Source organism: Vigna unguiculata, chromosome 5 (genome assembly GCF_004118075.2).
Source record: "Vigna unguiculata cultivar IT97K-499-35 chromosome 5, ASM411807v1, whole genome shotgun sequence".
NCBI lineage: Eukaryota > Viridiplantae > Streptophyta > Magnoliopsida > Fabales > Fabaceae > Vigna > Vigna unguiculata.
The window spans coordinates 41,109,832-41,124,394 of record NC_040283.1 but is presented as its reverse complement, the minus strand read 5'-3'; the positions used below and the strand labels follow the sequence as shown (position 1 = coordinate 41,124,394).

The 14,563-nt window shown below is 28.2% G+C and overlaps 2 protein-coding genes across 2 annotated transcripts; both read left to right on the top strand.

The window, feature by feature from the left end:
- Positions 1 to 10,427: 10,427 nt before the first annotated feature.
- On the top strand, positions 10,428 to 11,114 carry LOC114185844. The gene has a single exon (XM_028073780.1). The coding sequence runs from the start codon at positions 10,699 to 10,701 to the stop codon at positions 10,975 to 10,977; it is 279 nt and encodes a 92-aa protein (XP_027929581.1). The 5' UTR covers positions 10,428 to 10,698; the 3' UTR covers positions 10,978 to 11,114.
- Positions 11,115 to 12,693: 1,579 nt separating this feature from the next.
- Positions 12,694 to 13,560, top strand: LOC114183569. Its single transcript, XM_028070638.1, has one exon. The coding sequence runs from the start codon at positions 12,955 to 12,957 to the stop codon at positions 13,225 to 13,227; it is 273 nt and encodes a 90-aa protein (XP_027926439.1). The 5' UTR covers positions 12,694 to 12,954; the 3' UTR covers positions 13,228 to 13,560.
- The last annotated feature ends 1,003 nt before the right edge of the window (positions 13,561 to 14,563 follow it).

Genomic DNA, 14,563 nt, shown 5'->3' with positions numbered 1-14,563 from the left:
CTTTGTAGTCGCTGATCGAGACACCCTCGTTGAGCAAATTTTAAAAGGATTTTTCTCTTTAAGTTTTAGTGATTCACTCGTTGGGCGAGCCATATGCTCATTAAACAAGTAGACATTTGTGCACTTTTTGCTTAGTGAGTGGATGATTTCAATGAGCGAGGGAATCAGAGTCTAAGTAGTTATTATATGATCAACTGTTGAGATTTTGCAACTACTGTGAATGTTTACTTATGAAATGGTTGGTGTATGGGTTTAAATTGAGAATAGTTGATACTAATTCAAGGAGGATTAGTGGTGATTTGTAGTAGTGTATGCATTGATGTAGGAATTCAATTGGAAGTTATCTTAAACGCTCTAACCATTCAATTCTCAAGTATAGAAGAATAGGATATGTGGTGAGAGGAGCAGGAGGTCCTAGTCTAGGGGTTTTACCTTGGCCAAAGATGTTAACAGACTAACCTTGTGTGTGGTAGGATGAAACCCTTTGGCTATGGCTTGGCAGAACAATAGATGTCACCACAAGTGCATAACTTGTGTAGGTTCAATATCAATGCATGTATCTAGATAATTGAGTCTTGAGTCTTGTTTGAGTCATTATGTATGGTATGCTTGTATGTACCAATGAATTAATGAATTGTATGATTGATTAAGTATATGATGTAAATTTTATTTTTATCATATGAATAATTCTTTTGCATATTAGTTTATCCTTCTTTTGTGTTTCTATCTTGTGTTGTTTATCTTTCTTTTACATGATCATCTATGTAGTGACCCGTTTGTAGTGACCCGTTTGTAGTGTGCCACGTGTCAATCTACTATGGTGACACGTGTGAAGTTATTGTATGAATCTCAATTTGGTCCCATATTTATTAATTTGATTTGATTTCAGTCCCATTTTTTTTTTTAAATTTTCAATTTCATGCGTTCCAACTTTAGACCAAATTTAATTTTTATATAGATGTTATGGTGATATTTTTATTAAAAGTGATATTTCAATTACATATTTTTAACAATATTAAGTTTATTTAAATCTATATTTTACATTAAACTCTATTTAAATTTTATTTTAAAATTATAAATATATAGATCAATAAATTTACATTCGAAATATTTGTATAACATTATATATCAACAATTTCTATACAAATGTTAGAGTTGACTTAAAAATAACAGTTTTATAAATTCAAATGTAAAATTTTAAAACAACTTTATAACAAGTTAAAATAAATATATTTAAAATTTTAATATTAAATAAACTTAATATTATTAAAATATTTAATAAAAATATCACTTTTAATAAAAATAATCATAACATCTATATAAAAGTTAAATTTTGTCTACATTTGGAGCGCACGAAATTGAAAATTTTTAAAAATATTTTGGAATAAATCAAATCAAATTAACAAATATGGAGACTAAATTAATATTCATACAATAACTTGATACATGTCACAATATTATATTGACATATGTCACCATTAACACGTGTTACACTAAGATGTGACACATGGTATAAATACTTTTTTAAAAAAATTAAAAAATCAAAAAAAAAAAACGAGGAGGAGACATGTGGCACCTACTTAACCGTGTTAGTTTCAGACTAATGGAAAAAACATAATTGTTACTTATTTACAAAGATGTGAACCTAATTGAAATCGATAAAAATATGATGACCAAATTGAGATTTTGATATAAAAACGAAGACCAATAAAGTATTTTAAGCTTATTATATACATCTCCTCCTACACGACCTTTCAAAACTTTCATAATTCAATCACACCATCTTTTCCGTATTCCAAACCACATTATTTTTACCTCTTCTTCTCTTAAAATAGTGATATCACTAATAAACCATATCACTATAGTGAACACCTTAAAATAGTGATAACCCCATCTAGAAGATAAAATAGTTATATTCACAACAATGGTGAACACCTACTATTCCATTAACATTCTTTATTAGACATGGGAAGCAAAAAAGTGTCATCACCACCAAAACGGAAACTCATTTTTGTTTTAGGAGAGAAAGGAACATAGTGGTTATTCTAAAATTTGGGAGGTGCAGAAAACAAAAGCCTTGAACCAAGCCTAAATAAAAAGTAAAGGCTATTCGTTTATACACTCCCATAATTTCTTAGTGCACCCTCATAATTCTTAAAATCACCATTTTACCTTTCATAAAGTGGCCTCTGGATTACTTAGTTTAGAATCATTTTAACATGATTTCTAAAACAGGATTTTCGGAATGAGGTTTTTAGCATAAAATTTTCGAAATGAGATTTTCAAAATGTGTTAAATGTATTTCAAAATAAATTTTCCAAAACATGAAATGTATTCTAAAACAAGCACCGAAACTGAATATTTTGAAAAAGGTTTTCTGAACCAGCATAAACGTGTTCTCTCTCTTCTTTTTCTCTTTAGCGTTTTTTCTCTCTTTTTCTTCTTTGGATGGTGCAGCATTGGTGATGATGATAGCGATGTCAGTCACGGTGGTGCAGTGCAAATGAGAAACAGTATTGTAGTTTTTTCTTTTTTAGTATAGGATGCAGTTAGTAATAATGGGGTGCAGGAAACAAAATCTGAAAGTGAATAATCGAACATAGAATAATTGGGCTTGTAATCTTTAATCCATGAAGAAGCTGCCCAATTGACAACCATGAGCCCATACACCTCCATACATATGTGCCCATGAATAATGTCTTGCTCCTTTTGCTTGTTAACACTTCATACATTTTTTTAATTAGTCATATGGTATTCACTTTCGTTCAGATATTTTAATTTGGTATCCGATTTTAAAAAGGTATTAATCGAGTTCCAACTCTTAAAAAAATGTCTCAATTAGGTTCTTTTCAGACAAAATTTATTAACGCTGTTAGTTTTATTCATAACTTTTACCTCTAAATATTAATATAAATATAAATATTTAATTTTGTAAGTTATTTTAAATATCAATACCATTGATGTCGTTAATAACTTTTTGCTGAAAAGGACCTGATTGAGGAATCTTTTTAAAAATTAGAACTCAACTGACATATTTTTAAAAGTGGGTACTAAATTGACACATACAAACAAGAATGAGTATCATCAGACTAATTAAACCTGTATTTTTTTTAGAGTTGTTGTGTTAAATTATGGAGATAAAATATATGAATTATGAGTTAAACATCTTGTTGTTAGAAAATTTTAATGAAAGCCAAAATTGATTGAGTTATTTAAATTTGACATATATGAAACCTAAAATTAATTATTTCTAAGAAAATATTTTGAAGATTTTCTCTATACTTTATATGACATGCCTAAAAAATATATTTGACTACATTATTAATCCCTTATAATTGAATTAAATATTTGTTTCTTTCTTCTAAAGTTATATTTATTTCCAAAATTAAAGTACCCCTATATGTTAGGGGTGGGTGGCATGAAAAAAAAAAACAGAAGGTAGATTGAAACAAAAGATTTGGAGTTAAATATTATATGTAGGAGTGAAAGGTGGAGCTCTAGCCTCGGTCTTATCCACAGAGGATCGATCAAAGAGGTGGCGTGTTGTTGTCTTCACGTGGACTCACGTAGATATGCCTTCTGCTCCAATGCTTCAGGAGACAACGTGCTTTACCTATTTAACAAACACAAAATCCTTATTTTATTTCATTCTTAGTACATTCCATGATGTTTTTTTTAATCTTTCAAATCAGTGAGGGATTTTATCTTTTAAAAAAACTTTACCACTCTATAAGCCTAAGATCAAATTAACTAATTAATAAAAATGTTTAAATCACACTTAAAATATTAAATAAATGGATAGAAGTTATCCTTTTAAGAAAAGACAACATTTTTTATTGTTTATTTGGAAGACAATAATTAAAGCATGGGAGTTACTCACTTTATTCCTAAACTTCTTTTTATATATGTATTTTGAAGGTTATATTGCAGGATGTTTAAGAAATATTTAATATTACTATACAAAATCGCATATTTGATCTAAAACACTATGTAATATCTGAAGTTTTAATTATGAATTCTAATTACAAACATAAGAGAATGTGATAACAGTTTAAGTATAGATTTAAATTTTTTTTTTGATAAAACTAGAAAATAGTAAAACATAAAGAATTTGGAAACAGAATAAGCTTAATCATCAAATTTTGACATTCATATATAGAATTGAAGGGCATCAAAATGTTTAGCTGATCTTTATCTTTGTATTTATAGAATCTCTATATATGATAAAAAAACATCAAATTTTAACATGGAAATAGTAAAAAAAGTTATATAAGAATTAAAAAATCTCAAAAGATAAAGACATGACTATATATATATATATATATATATATATATATATATATATATATATATATATATATATATATATACTTTATTATCCTCTATACAATTAGAGAATCTTAATGACAATCATCAATTTCTGCAAACAACAACCAAAACATGACAAATGAAACATCTTATTTATTAACTTAGTTATTGGCCTGAAAGATAGATGCAACATTACATACTACTATTCTATGAGACAATTAATGAGTTTGTTTTGGATTTTATTGATTTTGTAGTATAAACTTTTATAATTGATTTAAAAAAAAAAAAATTTACCTGCATAATAAGTTTAAACGGTTCATTCTACTAATTTTGTCTAATTTAAAATATAGTACTTCATTTAACCAACTTTTATATTATTTATAAAGTTGGTTAAATAATGTTACTTAACTTTAAATAATGTTCGTAATAAATTGTATTAAAAATAATGTGGATAATAACTTCTTTTATAAATTTAATTTTTTGTATATTTGGCAACACTTCCTCAACTTAGTTGTTTCAGTTGTTTTCAAGTTGGTCTCATCTCCTTCTCATAAGTGCACCGGTGTGACTTCAACTAAAATATTTTTAAATTTGTTAGGTTCTGAACTAAATCCAACTTTAATACAGTATCATCTCTCTATAGTCCTTTAACTCAAATTTATAAAATATAAATTCTACGTGTTGATAGTAATTGTTTTTTATAAGTAGTAAAATATAAATTCTATATTATTTTATATAGTGTATATAAATAAAATCTTTAATTTTATTTTTATAAATAAAATATAAAAACTTGTATAAAATTGTTTTTATTACAAAATTGTTTTTAATTCTATATTATTGTTTTTATTACAAAATTGTATAAAAAATTGTTAGTTATTTATATATTTAACCAAATTTGGAATGACTATAACAGACGTTCATTACTATTTATGGCATAGTTTTTCAAAATTAATATAAAACTATCATTACTTTTGAGAAAATAAAAGACATGGAAAAACATTTTACAGAAATTAAAATAAAACCTACTTACATTTATGAAAAATTATATTTAAAATGTTTCTATGATAAGGTATTATGCAATGATACTTCAATTTGGGTCACGTATCATTGTCCGACATATATCCTGATACTTTAGGATATTTTATCAATACTTATCAATATATAATTTATAAGGAAATATTTGAGTAATGACCAATTTTAATGACAAAAATAATTAGTCACTATCTAGTGATCAATTTAGGTACCAACTTATAAACTACAAATTATTGTCAACTAAAATAGTTCTAAAAAATTATAATTGGTCTCTAAATTGATAATTAAAATATTTTTTATTATGAATTGGTTTATAAATTGATCACTATCATTAATTATCAAGGTTTTGACTATCAAAATAATTGGTTTATAAATTGGTCAATAACATTAGCTACCAAGATTTTGACTACCAAAATAATTGATCTCTAAATTGGTTTATAATTAAGAAATTGGTCTCTAACATTTCTAGTCACTTGAATTGATAATTATATATGAGTTTTCTTACAGTGATACTTTTATGATTACAATAATTCAAATTTTTTTATATTGACAACTTTAGTACATAAATTTTTATTTCAGACAATAACAATCACATATTTATTATAAGAAGTATATTTAAACTTTAAATATGTGGATACACAGAAATGCTATGGGGAAATATGATTAAGTTTTTTTCTAAACTAGTTATTTGCCAAGATAATACATATTTTGTATTTATTATGATTATGATAAAAAAAATTGAACAACTTTGCAGAAAGTGATTCTCTGGCATTTCACACGGTAGGGGACATATCAGCATGTTGGAGCACGTGTGGGGTGGCGTGTGCAAAGGTCAGTGAGAACATGATCTCAATTGATGGTTACTTAAAGTGGAGGGACATTGAACATTAAATAAAGGCTGAAATATATGTGAAAAAATTAAACTTGTTCTTGTAAATTTTCATATACTTTATTTAAACTTTAAAAATTATGAATATAACTATTATAATTCAACTTATTATTATTTTTTATTTGTCAAACAATTTGTGTTTGAATTATTCATATTAGTTAATACATTTTAACTCAAATATTAATCTAAGATACTATTTAATATGTAAAGAAAAATTTAAAATCATTAAATTAAAAAATTATATTTATTTATTTTTTAAGTTTAAGAAAATATCAAAATTTTAAAATAATAAATCAATTTTACGACTAAATTTAAGAAATATATATATATATATATATATATATATATAATTTTTAAATAAATTACGAAAACTTATTTTTAACAAGAGAATGGTCATCGGAAGAAGTGTAAGAAGATTTATAAAATAAGAGAAAGTGTGTTTTAACTTTTCATGAAACTTTTATATGTTATCAGTTTCTATCAGTATTAATTAATAACAAAATTCATCAAATTGATTGTGACATGATTTTTAAAATAATTAATAATGATTTGAAAAGTATATAATTAAGATAAATATTTTTAAAATAACATGTTAAAAGGAAAAATAAAATATAAGAAGGCGAATTGGCTGAGTTACGTTTTCAAAAACAATTTTCTAACTTTGATTAACCAGAAAATATGAATTTTTTTTATAGGTTAAATACTTTGTTTAAAGTGTTTGTTCAAAATAAATTAAAACTCACAATATTAAGATATTTACATTATATATATATATATATATATATATATTATTTTAAATGGAAAAATTAGAATTCTTGAAAACATATGAAATTATTTAAAATTTCATCTTTACCGTTTTAACTGTGTTAGAATTTATTTTCACATATTGGTAAAAATAAATAAAATAAAAGCTGTCAAATTTATGAAATAAAATTAAAATTTTCATTTTAAAATAAAAAAAAGAAGTACAATTTTGTAGTTCTTATTATAGTTATTATCCTTACAGTTATTATTAATATACTTTCTTAAGTAACACTATTTTGTACTTCTTATAGTTATTATTAATTATACCAGTTTAACAATAAAAATATAGTAATTAAAATAACAAAAAGATTTTAAACTAAGATAACTACATTATTTAGAAATATATATTTTGACATTCTCACATAAAAATACACTTGCTATCACAATATAATAATGTGCGTGAAAAATTTAAGTTAAAAAATTAAATATAATAAAAGTATTATTATATTGAATTCTTAAGTAAATGTATTTTGTTTTTTAAGTGTCAAAATATTATTACTCCTTATTTTAAAAAGAGATTATTAATGATGAAGCTTACCATAATATTTTGCAGGGCTACAATAGTTAAAAAATGGGTTATATAATTTCCGTTTCTTTACAGGAATGGCAATGCGGGCAGCCGGGCCCGCACAAACGTCCTGTCCCGTATATTTTATGTAGGTTGTAAATATTGGTTTGTTCCGTTCCGTTATTAGTCTGCGTGTCTACGGATTGGTCTGCATATTTTTTTAATTTTTATGATAAAATTTTTAATATTTAAAATTTGGAAAACTTTAAGAAGTTTACACAATTAAGTAAAGAATTTGGAGAGTTGAATAATAAATTGATAATTCAACATTTTTATCATATTCATATTCATACTATGACATACACAATATATATTTTAAACTTTAGCAAATTAAAAAATACATAATATTTATTTTTTCTAATTATACAAGAATTTGAAACGTTAATACAAGAGTTCACAAAAAAATAATTAATATACACAAGTGCAAATTTTTATTTTCTTTTAATTTTTATGTTGGCTTGCGGGTCGGCCCGCGGACTACGAACTTATGCAGGAACTCAATACCTTAGTCTGTCCCGAATTTTTTTCGCGGGTCTGGTGTCGGTCCGGACCTAGACATTGCCACCCCTATTTCTATATATATATATATATATATACTTATACTTGAGTTCTGAGAAGTTGTAATTTTTAAATGAGTGAGTAGGTGTGACATCGTTTGTTCTTTATAGCAAGTTGTTTTCTTTAATCTTCCTTGTTCTTATAGGATCGAATCTAGCCACTTCTAACCTTCTTCCCGACAAATCCATGAGTGAGGGAAATGTCATGTTTTTGAAGTTGTTGGAGTTCATTGCGTGCATCAGCTGAGATATTCTCCTGTGTTGTTCCAAGCATGGAGGAAGAAATCAAACATAGAACAACCACAAAACACAACAGAGGTGCCTCCTCAACAAACTCAGAGACCCCTCTTGCTGTTAACAATGCTTTCGAGAATGTGCTTCATCAGGCACCCAAGAACACTAATGTCGATGCTGCTCATAGATTTAAAAAAGCCGAAGAATCTCTTCGAACTGTCATGTACTTGAGTTGTTGGGGTCCTAACTAATGCCTCAGCTTCATCAAATCCTCAACAACACTCTCTAGTAGTCACTGCTAGGTATGATATTTAGACTCTCTCTGCATAAATATTAAGAAAAAATAAACTTCTTTCATGACTTAATATTATCTTTTTTCTTCTGTAAATACCTGGTCAAAATGTTACTCAAATGCAGTCTTTTTCTCAATTCACTGCTGTTTTCTGCAAAAAGAAAAATATGCAGCATCTGTAGTGTACAAAGAGCTTTTCAAGTGTCGAATCGAATCTCTGTTATCTACTTTCGTTCTGTTATTACGAGAATGTTGGAGTGCTTATGTAACTTTTTATATTTGTATGTGAAAATCGGTAGAACTATTATGCATAAGCTTGAAAAACTGGATTCGGTGTACAGTGCTTTAACATTTACCAAGAAAGTTGGTAATTTGTGATAGTGATTGGTGAGGAAAGAATATGTTAGTGGTGGATTCCACAGTAACAAGTGGTGTGTGTGTTATCCTTGTTCACCATGTTTATCCAAAACAGTGAATGATGAATAACAAAATGGAGTAATGGCTGAACTTGACGGAGAAAACAAAGAACATGAAAGGTAAAACAATAGGATAATGAAAAATGTCCTCTTTTCAAGGAACCATCCAATGAAATGAACAGAATTTTCAATTTCTCATCTTTCATTTTCATCCATTTTGTGCTCCCATTTACGTTGTTCATGGGCTCCACTACTCACTCATTCGGATCTTATTTGGGCCTGGTTTGGATCCCTAAGCCCCTCTGACGAAACACTATTCATGGACCCGTTATCTCGTACAGTCATTGGGATGTTGAATTCAATGTCTGTTAACAGTTATCTTGGTATTTACGATTACGAAATTATGGACCCTTTTAATTACTAGGGATTAAAATACTTTTAGTTTCATAAACTTAATTTTAGTCATTAAAATTTTGTTGGTCTTTTTTTCGATAAATAAGTAATTAACCAGAAGACAAAACATTAATGGCTTCATGTTACAGAGAATTGAATTACATGATAAGCACTTTCATAAATATCAAAATTAAAATTACTCATACACAGCGATGAAAAACTCATTTAACCTTAATCATTAATAACTAATATACTTTTCAACATTATTTAGCACATTTTTACTCGCAAAATTTCATAACGTCTATTTAAATTAACATTATCAATAATAATAGTGAGAAATAAATAAATACAGGATGTAATCAATAAAGTTAACTCTTAAAAACTAGATTTATGTACACTTTAAAAAATAAAATAAAACTAAAATAAATAATTTGTTTATCAATTTTTAGATAAAACTAAAATAATTATTTCGTATCAAATTTTTATAAAAAAAAAACTAATTAAACATTAATAGAGAATATCTTAAAAATTACAGTTATAAGTTATGCTGTACCTTAATATGATATTAGTGGTTTTGTTAATAAACAATTAAAATTTATTTTAGTTTTGTAGAATGAGCTAAGTTTATTTATTTGTAGAAAGATAAGATCTAAGAATATTGAAATTAAAAGTTAGAATGAGTATTTAAAATAAGATAAGATCTAGTGTGTATTAAAGACAAATTTATTTGGTAGAGTGAGTGGACAACGTTAGATAATAAATATATATTATAAAAGTGTTGGATTGGTGTTTCTCTTGATATGCCCCCACCAAATCACCATCATTGAATTGAATAAACAATGGTACGCAAAAAACACTCCCAAACTACGGGTCCAAAATTGTTATATTATGGGCTTGTGGCAAAACCATGTGCAAAAGCCTTGCAATAATGCAAGTGGCAGCAGCCATAAATGATTAAACTATGCAAACTCAACTAAAGTCTCTCAGCTGGAACAAGACAAAAGAGAATCATTAAAAGACACAGAACTGCAATGTCAATGTGGCAACCTAAGAAATGGGGAGTGAAGAGAAAAACCTATGGCTACCTATTACAAACAAAATAGCATCCGGTTTTTCCCTTCCAAGCTTCCATCTTTAATCTATATAAGCACCAAATCACATTCAAAGTTGGAAACTTCAGAGTACACAGTAAAGGATAAGTTAATATGTGTCGTGGAGCTTTGGTGGTTGCAACCACTGTTGGAGTAGTGGAGACGTTGAAGGATCAAGGGTATTGCAGAATGAACAGCACAATGAAAACTGTGGCTCAACATGCCAAGAACCAAATAGGGTCAACAACTCAGGCCAAGAAACTGGATTTTTCTTCTTCTTCTCCTTCTTCTTCTTCAGCAATTTCAAATAAGCTGAGAGATGAGAAGAGAAGGAACGCAGAGGAGTCTCTTAGAACAGTTATGTATTTGAGTACTTGGGGTCCCAATTCTTAGACTTAGAACATTAATATTAGCTTAATATTGGCATAAAGATATGATATATGCCACTGATCAGTCACGTAATTCTATAAATTAATGGTGTCCTGAGTGCTATCGTAACATAGCACTGTTGGTGAACAGATTTTGCAAAATTTTTATTGTTGGTGTGTGTGTGTTACGATATATATGACTTAAATTGTCAAAAAAGATAAAAAAACTTCCAAATTTGTGTAGTTTCATTTTTTTTAGGTTTATAAGGTTTTGGTACGTATGGAATTACTTCTTACAGTTTTTATTTCACAGCTTTCTTACGTCTTATTTCAAAATAAGATGTCAGCACAATTTAATTTTTATTAATAACACCATCCTATGCTATATGCCAATGTAATTCCCAGCAAAAAGCCTATTATGGGTTAATATTTTTTTACAGAATATAATCCTATCTTACTATTCTATCTTACTATAAATTATAAAGCTAATGGTTAAAAATTCAAGTGTGAATCTAAGTTTCATATTGGTGTGTTATAGCATTAATCAGTTAAGTGTTCTTTATGGCACTAATCATCCCTAGTGATAAATGTGACATGAGTTTTTTCTAAATAAAATGAAAAAAAAAAAAGGTTTTTTTACACCAGGACGTTTTGGGATAGAAGACAGATATTTGTTTTTATCCACAAAATAAACCCAAAAATTGATAGATGTAATAATGAGGTACTGAAAAAGAAGAAAGAATAAAAAAAATGTATATGAACACAAAAATTGAAAATAAAGAGTATCCTATGTATGTTGCCCACAATTTGTCTTTTTTTTTTCTTTATCCAATATTAGAAAAAAGTTTATTTGAAGTTCGTTTGTCCAGTATAGAAATCGATTAGCACATAGCTCTTGAGTCTGAGCACTTGAATTGAAGCATAAGGAAGAAAGAAAATTCTTCGCACTTGAATTGAAACATAATATGTGATATAGTGTAACAAAAAAACAGAAAAAAAAATGAACCTGTTAGTTGAATTTTTATAATCATCGCACTTAATAGTTCACAGAAGTGGAATACAGAAATCATCACGCGATCAATCTTTTGTAGATCTCATGTTAAATTAAAGAATAGCAAGAGGGGATGAATTGTTTATATAAGAACAATTTAAATTCCAGTCTTTGAGAAATATGCGCCACATCCTACATACTTTACCACGCACTATTTTTTTTTATCATCACTGGTGCATGAATTTTCCTAACATTACTGACCAAGTGTCCAAGTTTTCTTTATTTAATAGCACAATTAGGAATTCACGCGAAAAGGAAATGAAAATTACTTCAGAAAGTTACTTTTCACATTAGTGTAAGTACTGTATAATTCACACAATTTTAATTTCTTATCTTACAATAGAATTCTGATATCTCTTATCCAAGTATTTGGCCACACCGATTGAAATTTCTACCAGCTACTTTCAATCTCTCTAATGGTTTTGGCTCCACGTACCAAACATAAGTTCTGTACTATATGATTTTCCTTATAAACAATGTACTCAGTTGGGTGATACACTCAAAAACACGTAAGCATTGTTATCTTCTGTCCTTCATTAAAAAACAACCATGGTCTTTTGTCGTTTCCCATGAGCAATAATCCAGCATTTGCAGGTGCAAGTTGAAGTTGTGTGGTCCTACAACAACTACGGTGAAGTCCTTCACACTATTGATAAATTCTTAGTTGGATAACAAAATTTAGATCCTTATCATCTAACAAACAAAAACACACACAAAACCGTGTTCTTTTTGAACTGCCTCTGGTTTTTCAAACAAACTAAACCAGTGTCTGTGTTTTCCACTTCCTATATCCCATACTATATATTAACAACAGCCTTCACCCCATTCATTCATCTTCCAAATCATCAATATTCTCCACAAACACATCAAACTTTCACACTACCTTGTTCTTACACAAAGTTCAGACTTTTAGCATCATCTACTCTTAGTTGTTCAAGAGTCAATTCAAGAATGAGTTCTACAAGCCGTGCTTGGACTTGGACCGTGGCTGCAAGTGTTGGAGTGGTGGAGGCCTTGAAGGACCAGGGAATCTGCAGGTGGAACAGTGTTTTGAGATCAGCACAGCAACATGCTAAACATAATATGAGATCTTTGTCTCAGACCAAGAAGCTTTCTTCTCAATCTTCTGCCATGGCTTCTGCAAAATTCAAAGACGAGAAAGCCAAGCAGTCAGAGGAGTCTTTGAGAACCGTCATGTACTTGAGTTGCTGGGGTCCCAACTGAACAAAGAATCATGGGTTTTATGCAATTCTGGATTTCCTTTCCCTTTTCTTGGATCATGAATCGAAGGAAGATAAAGAAATGGATCCAGAGTCTCATCCAACATGTTATAATGCTTGCTTGAACTGAGCATGTGTATAGTATGAAGCATGCCATTTAACTTGCTGCCTTGGAAAGATGTGGATTGGATTTTGAAGAGTGAGAATGGCTTCTAATTAGTGGCAATAGCCTTAATTTGGTGGATTGAATCATCTTCAAATGATGCCACTTGTGACAGAACTATGAATGTATGGGATTCTTTTACATGATATTAAGAAATGACTTGTTCTCTGAGAATTTTCTGTTATTTTTTAAGGCATCCCCACCTTGTTATGAAAAAACTAAGGGAGTTAATTAAAGGAAATCAAAACTTGTACGCAGCTTAATAAACATAAAATTTGAATCTGGAACAACGTTTTACTAATTTCCTGGTTCCAAGGAATGATCGATTAAAGTGTGTCAATTTTACAAACCAATTATAAGAAAAATGAAGTTGTTCTGCAACTATTTACTGAGATGCGTATGTTTTTGTCAAATTAAGTTGAAACTATCACCTGCTTTCTCATTTGATTTGAAAATTTGGTCAACAGTTGTTGTTTTAGTATTCTATTTGTTTCTCCTCAGTGTATATAGTGGAATTCTTCTAAGGTTATCCAAATTCATCTGTGCCGTTATAATCAATAAACTAGAAGAACAAACTCTAAAACTAGGTTTGTTAGAAATAGTACACAGCTATGATAAAGAAAGAAGAATGAATTCAAATTTAATATGGAAAACCCTTGATAGTAAAAAGATAAGCACATAGAAGAAACATTTCACTTTCAAAATTTGGTACAATAGAGATACCAACTGATTGCTACAGCACTAATATAAGTTTATACAAAACCCTTATCCAAACGCATATAGGTCCATAAAATCTCAAAATATCTCTGCTAAATTCAGCGCACATTGTGAACTTTCTGAACAAAATCATTTCCAGACACCTTAATCAAGTCCACTTTACACACAGTGAAAGAAAGATAAAATAGAGAAAAATGTAGGTAATAACAAGAGATTATAGGAAAATAAAAGATTTAATGATGAATTGTTTAAAACAAGTTACTGTGCATATAAATCTTTCTTATCTGGTAATAGTTGTCTATTTGTCCCAAGTAAAAATAGGGATAAGAGATTGATATGTTATCCTAATCACTTTTAAGTACATAGAAAATTACCCCCGTCATTTCTCATGGGACAACCCTAATTATTTAATGTTAATTTAAAATTCTAAAAAAGTTGAATGTAAAGATATATGAACACC

What these genes read in the sequence shown, in the direction of transcription:
- LOC114183569 (XM_028070638.1), top strand. Translation starts at nt 12,955, where the DNA reads ATGAGTTCTACAAGCCGTGCTTGGACTTGGACCGTGGCTGCAAGTGTT.
- LOC114185844 (XM_028073780.1), top strand. Translation starts at nt 10,699, where the DNA reads ATGTGTCGTGGAGCTTTGGTGGTTGCAACCACTGTTGGAGTAGTGGAG.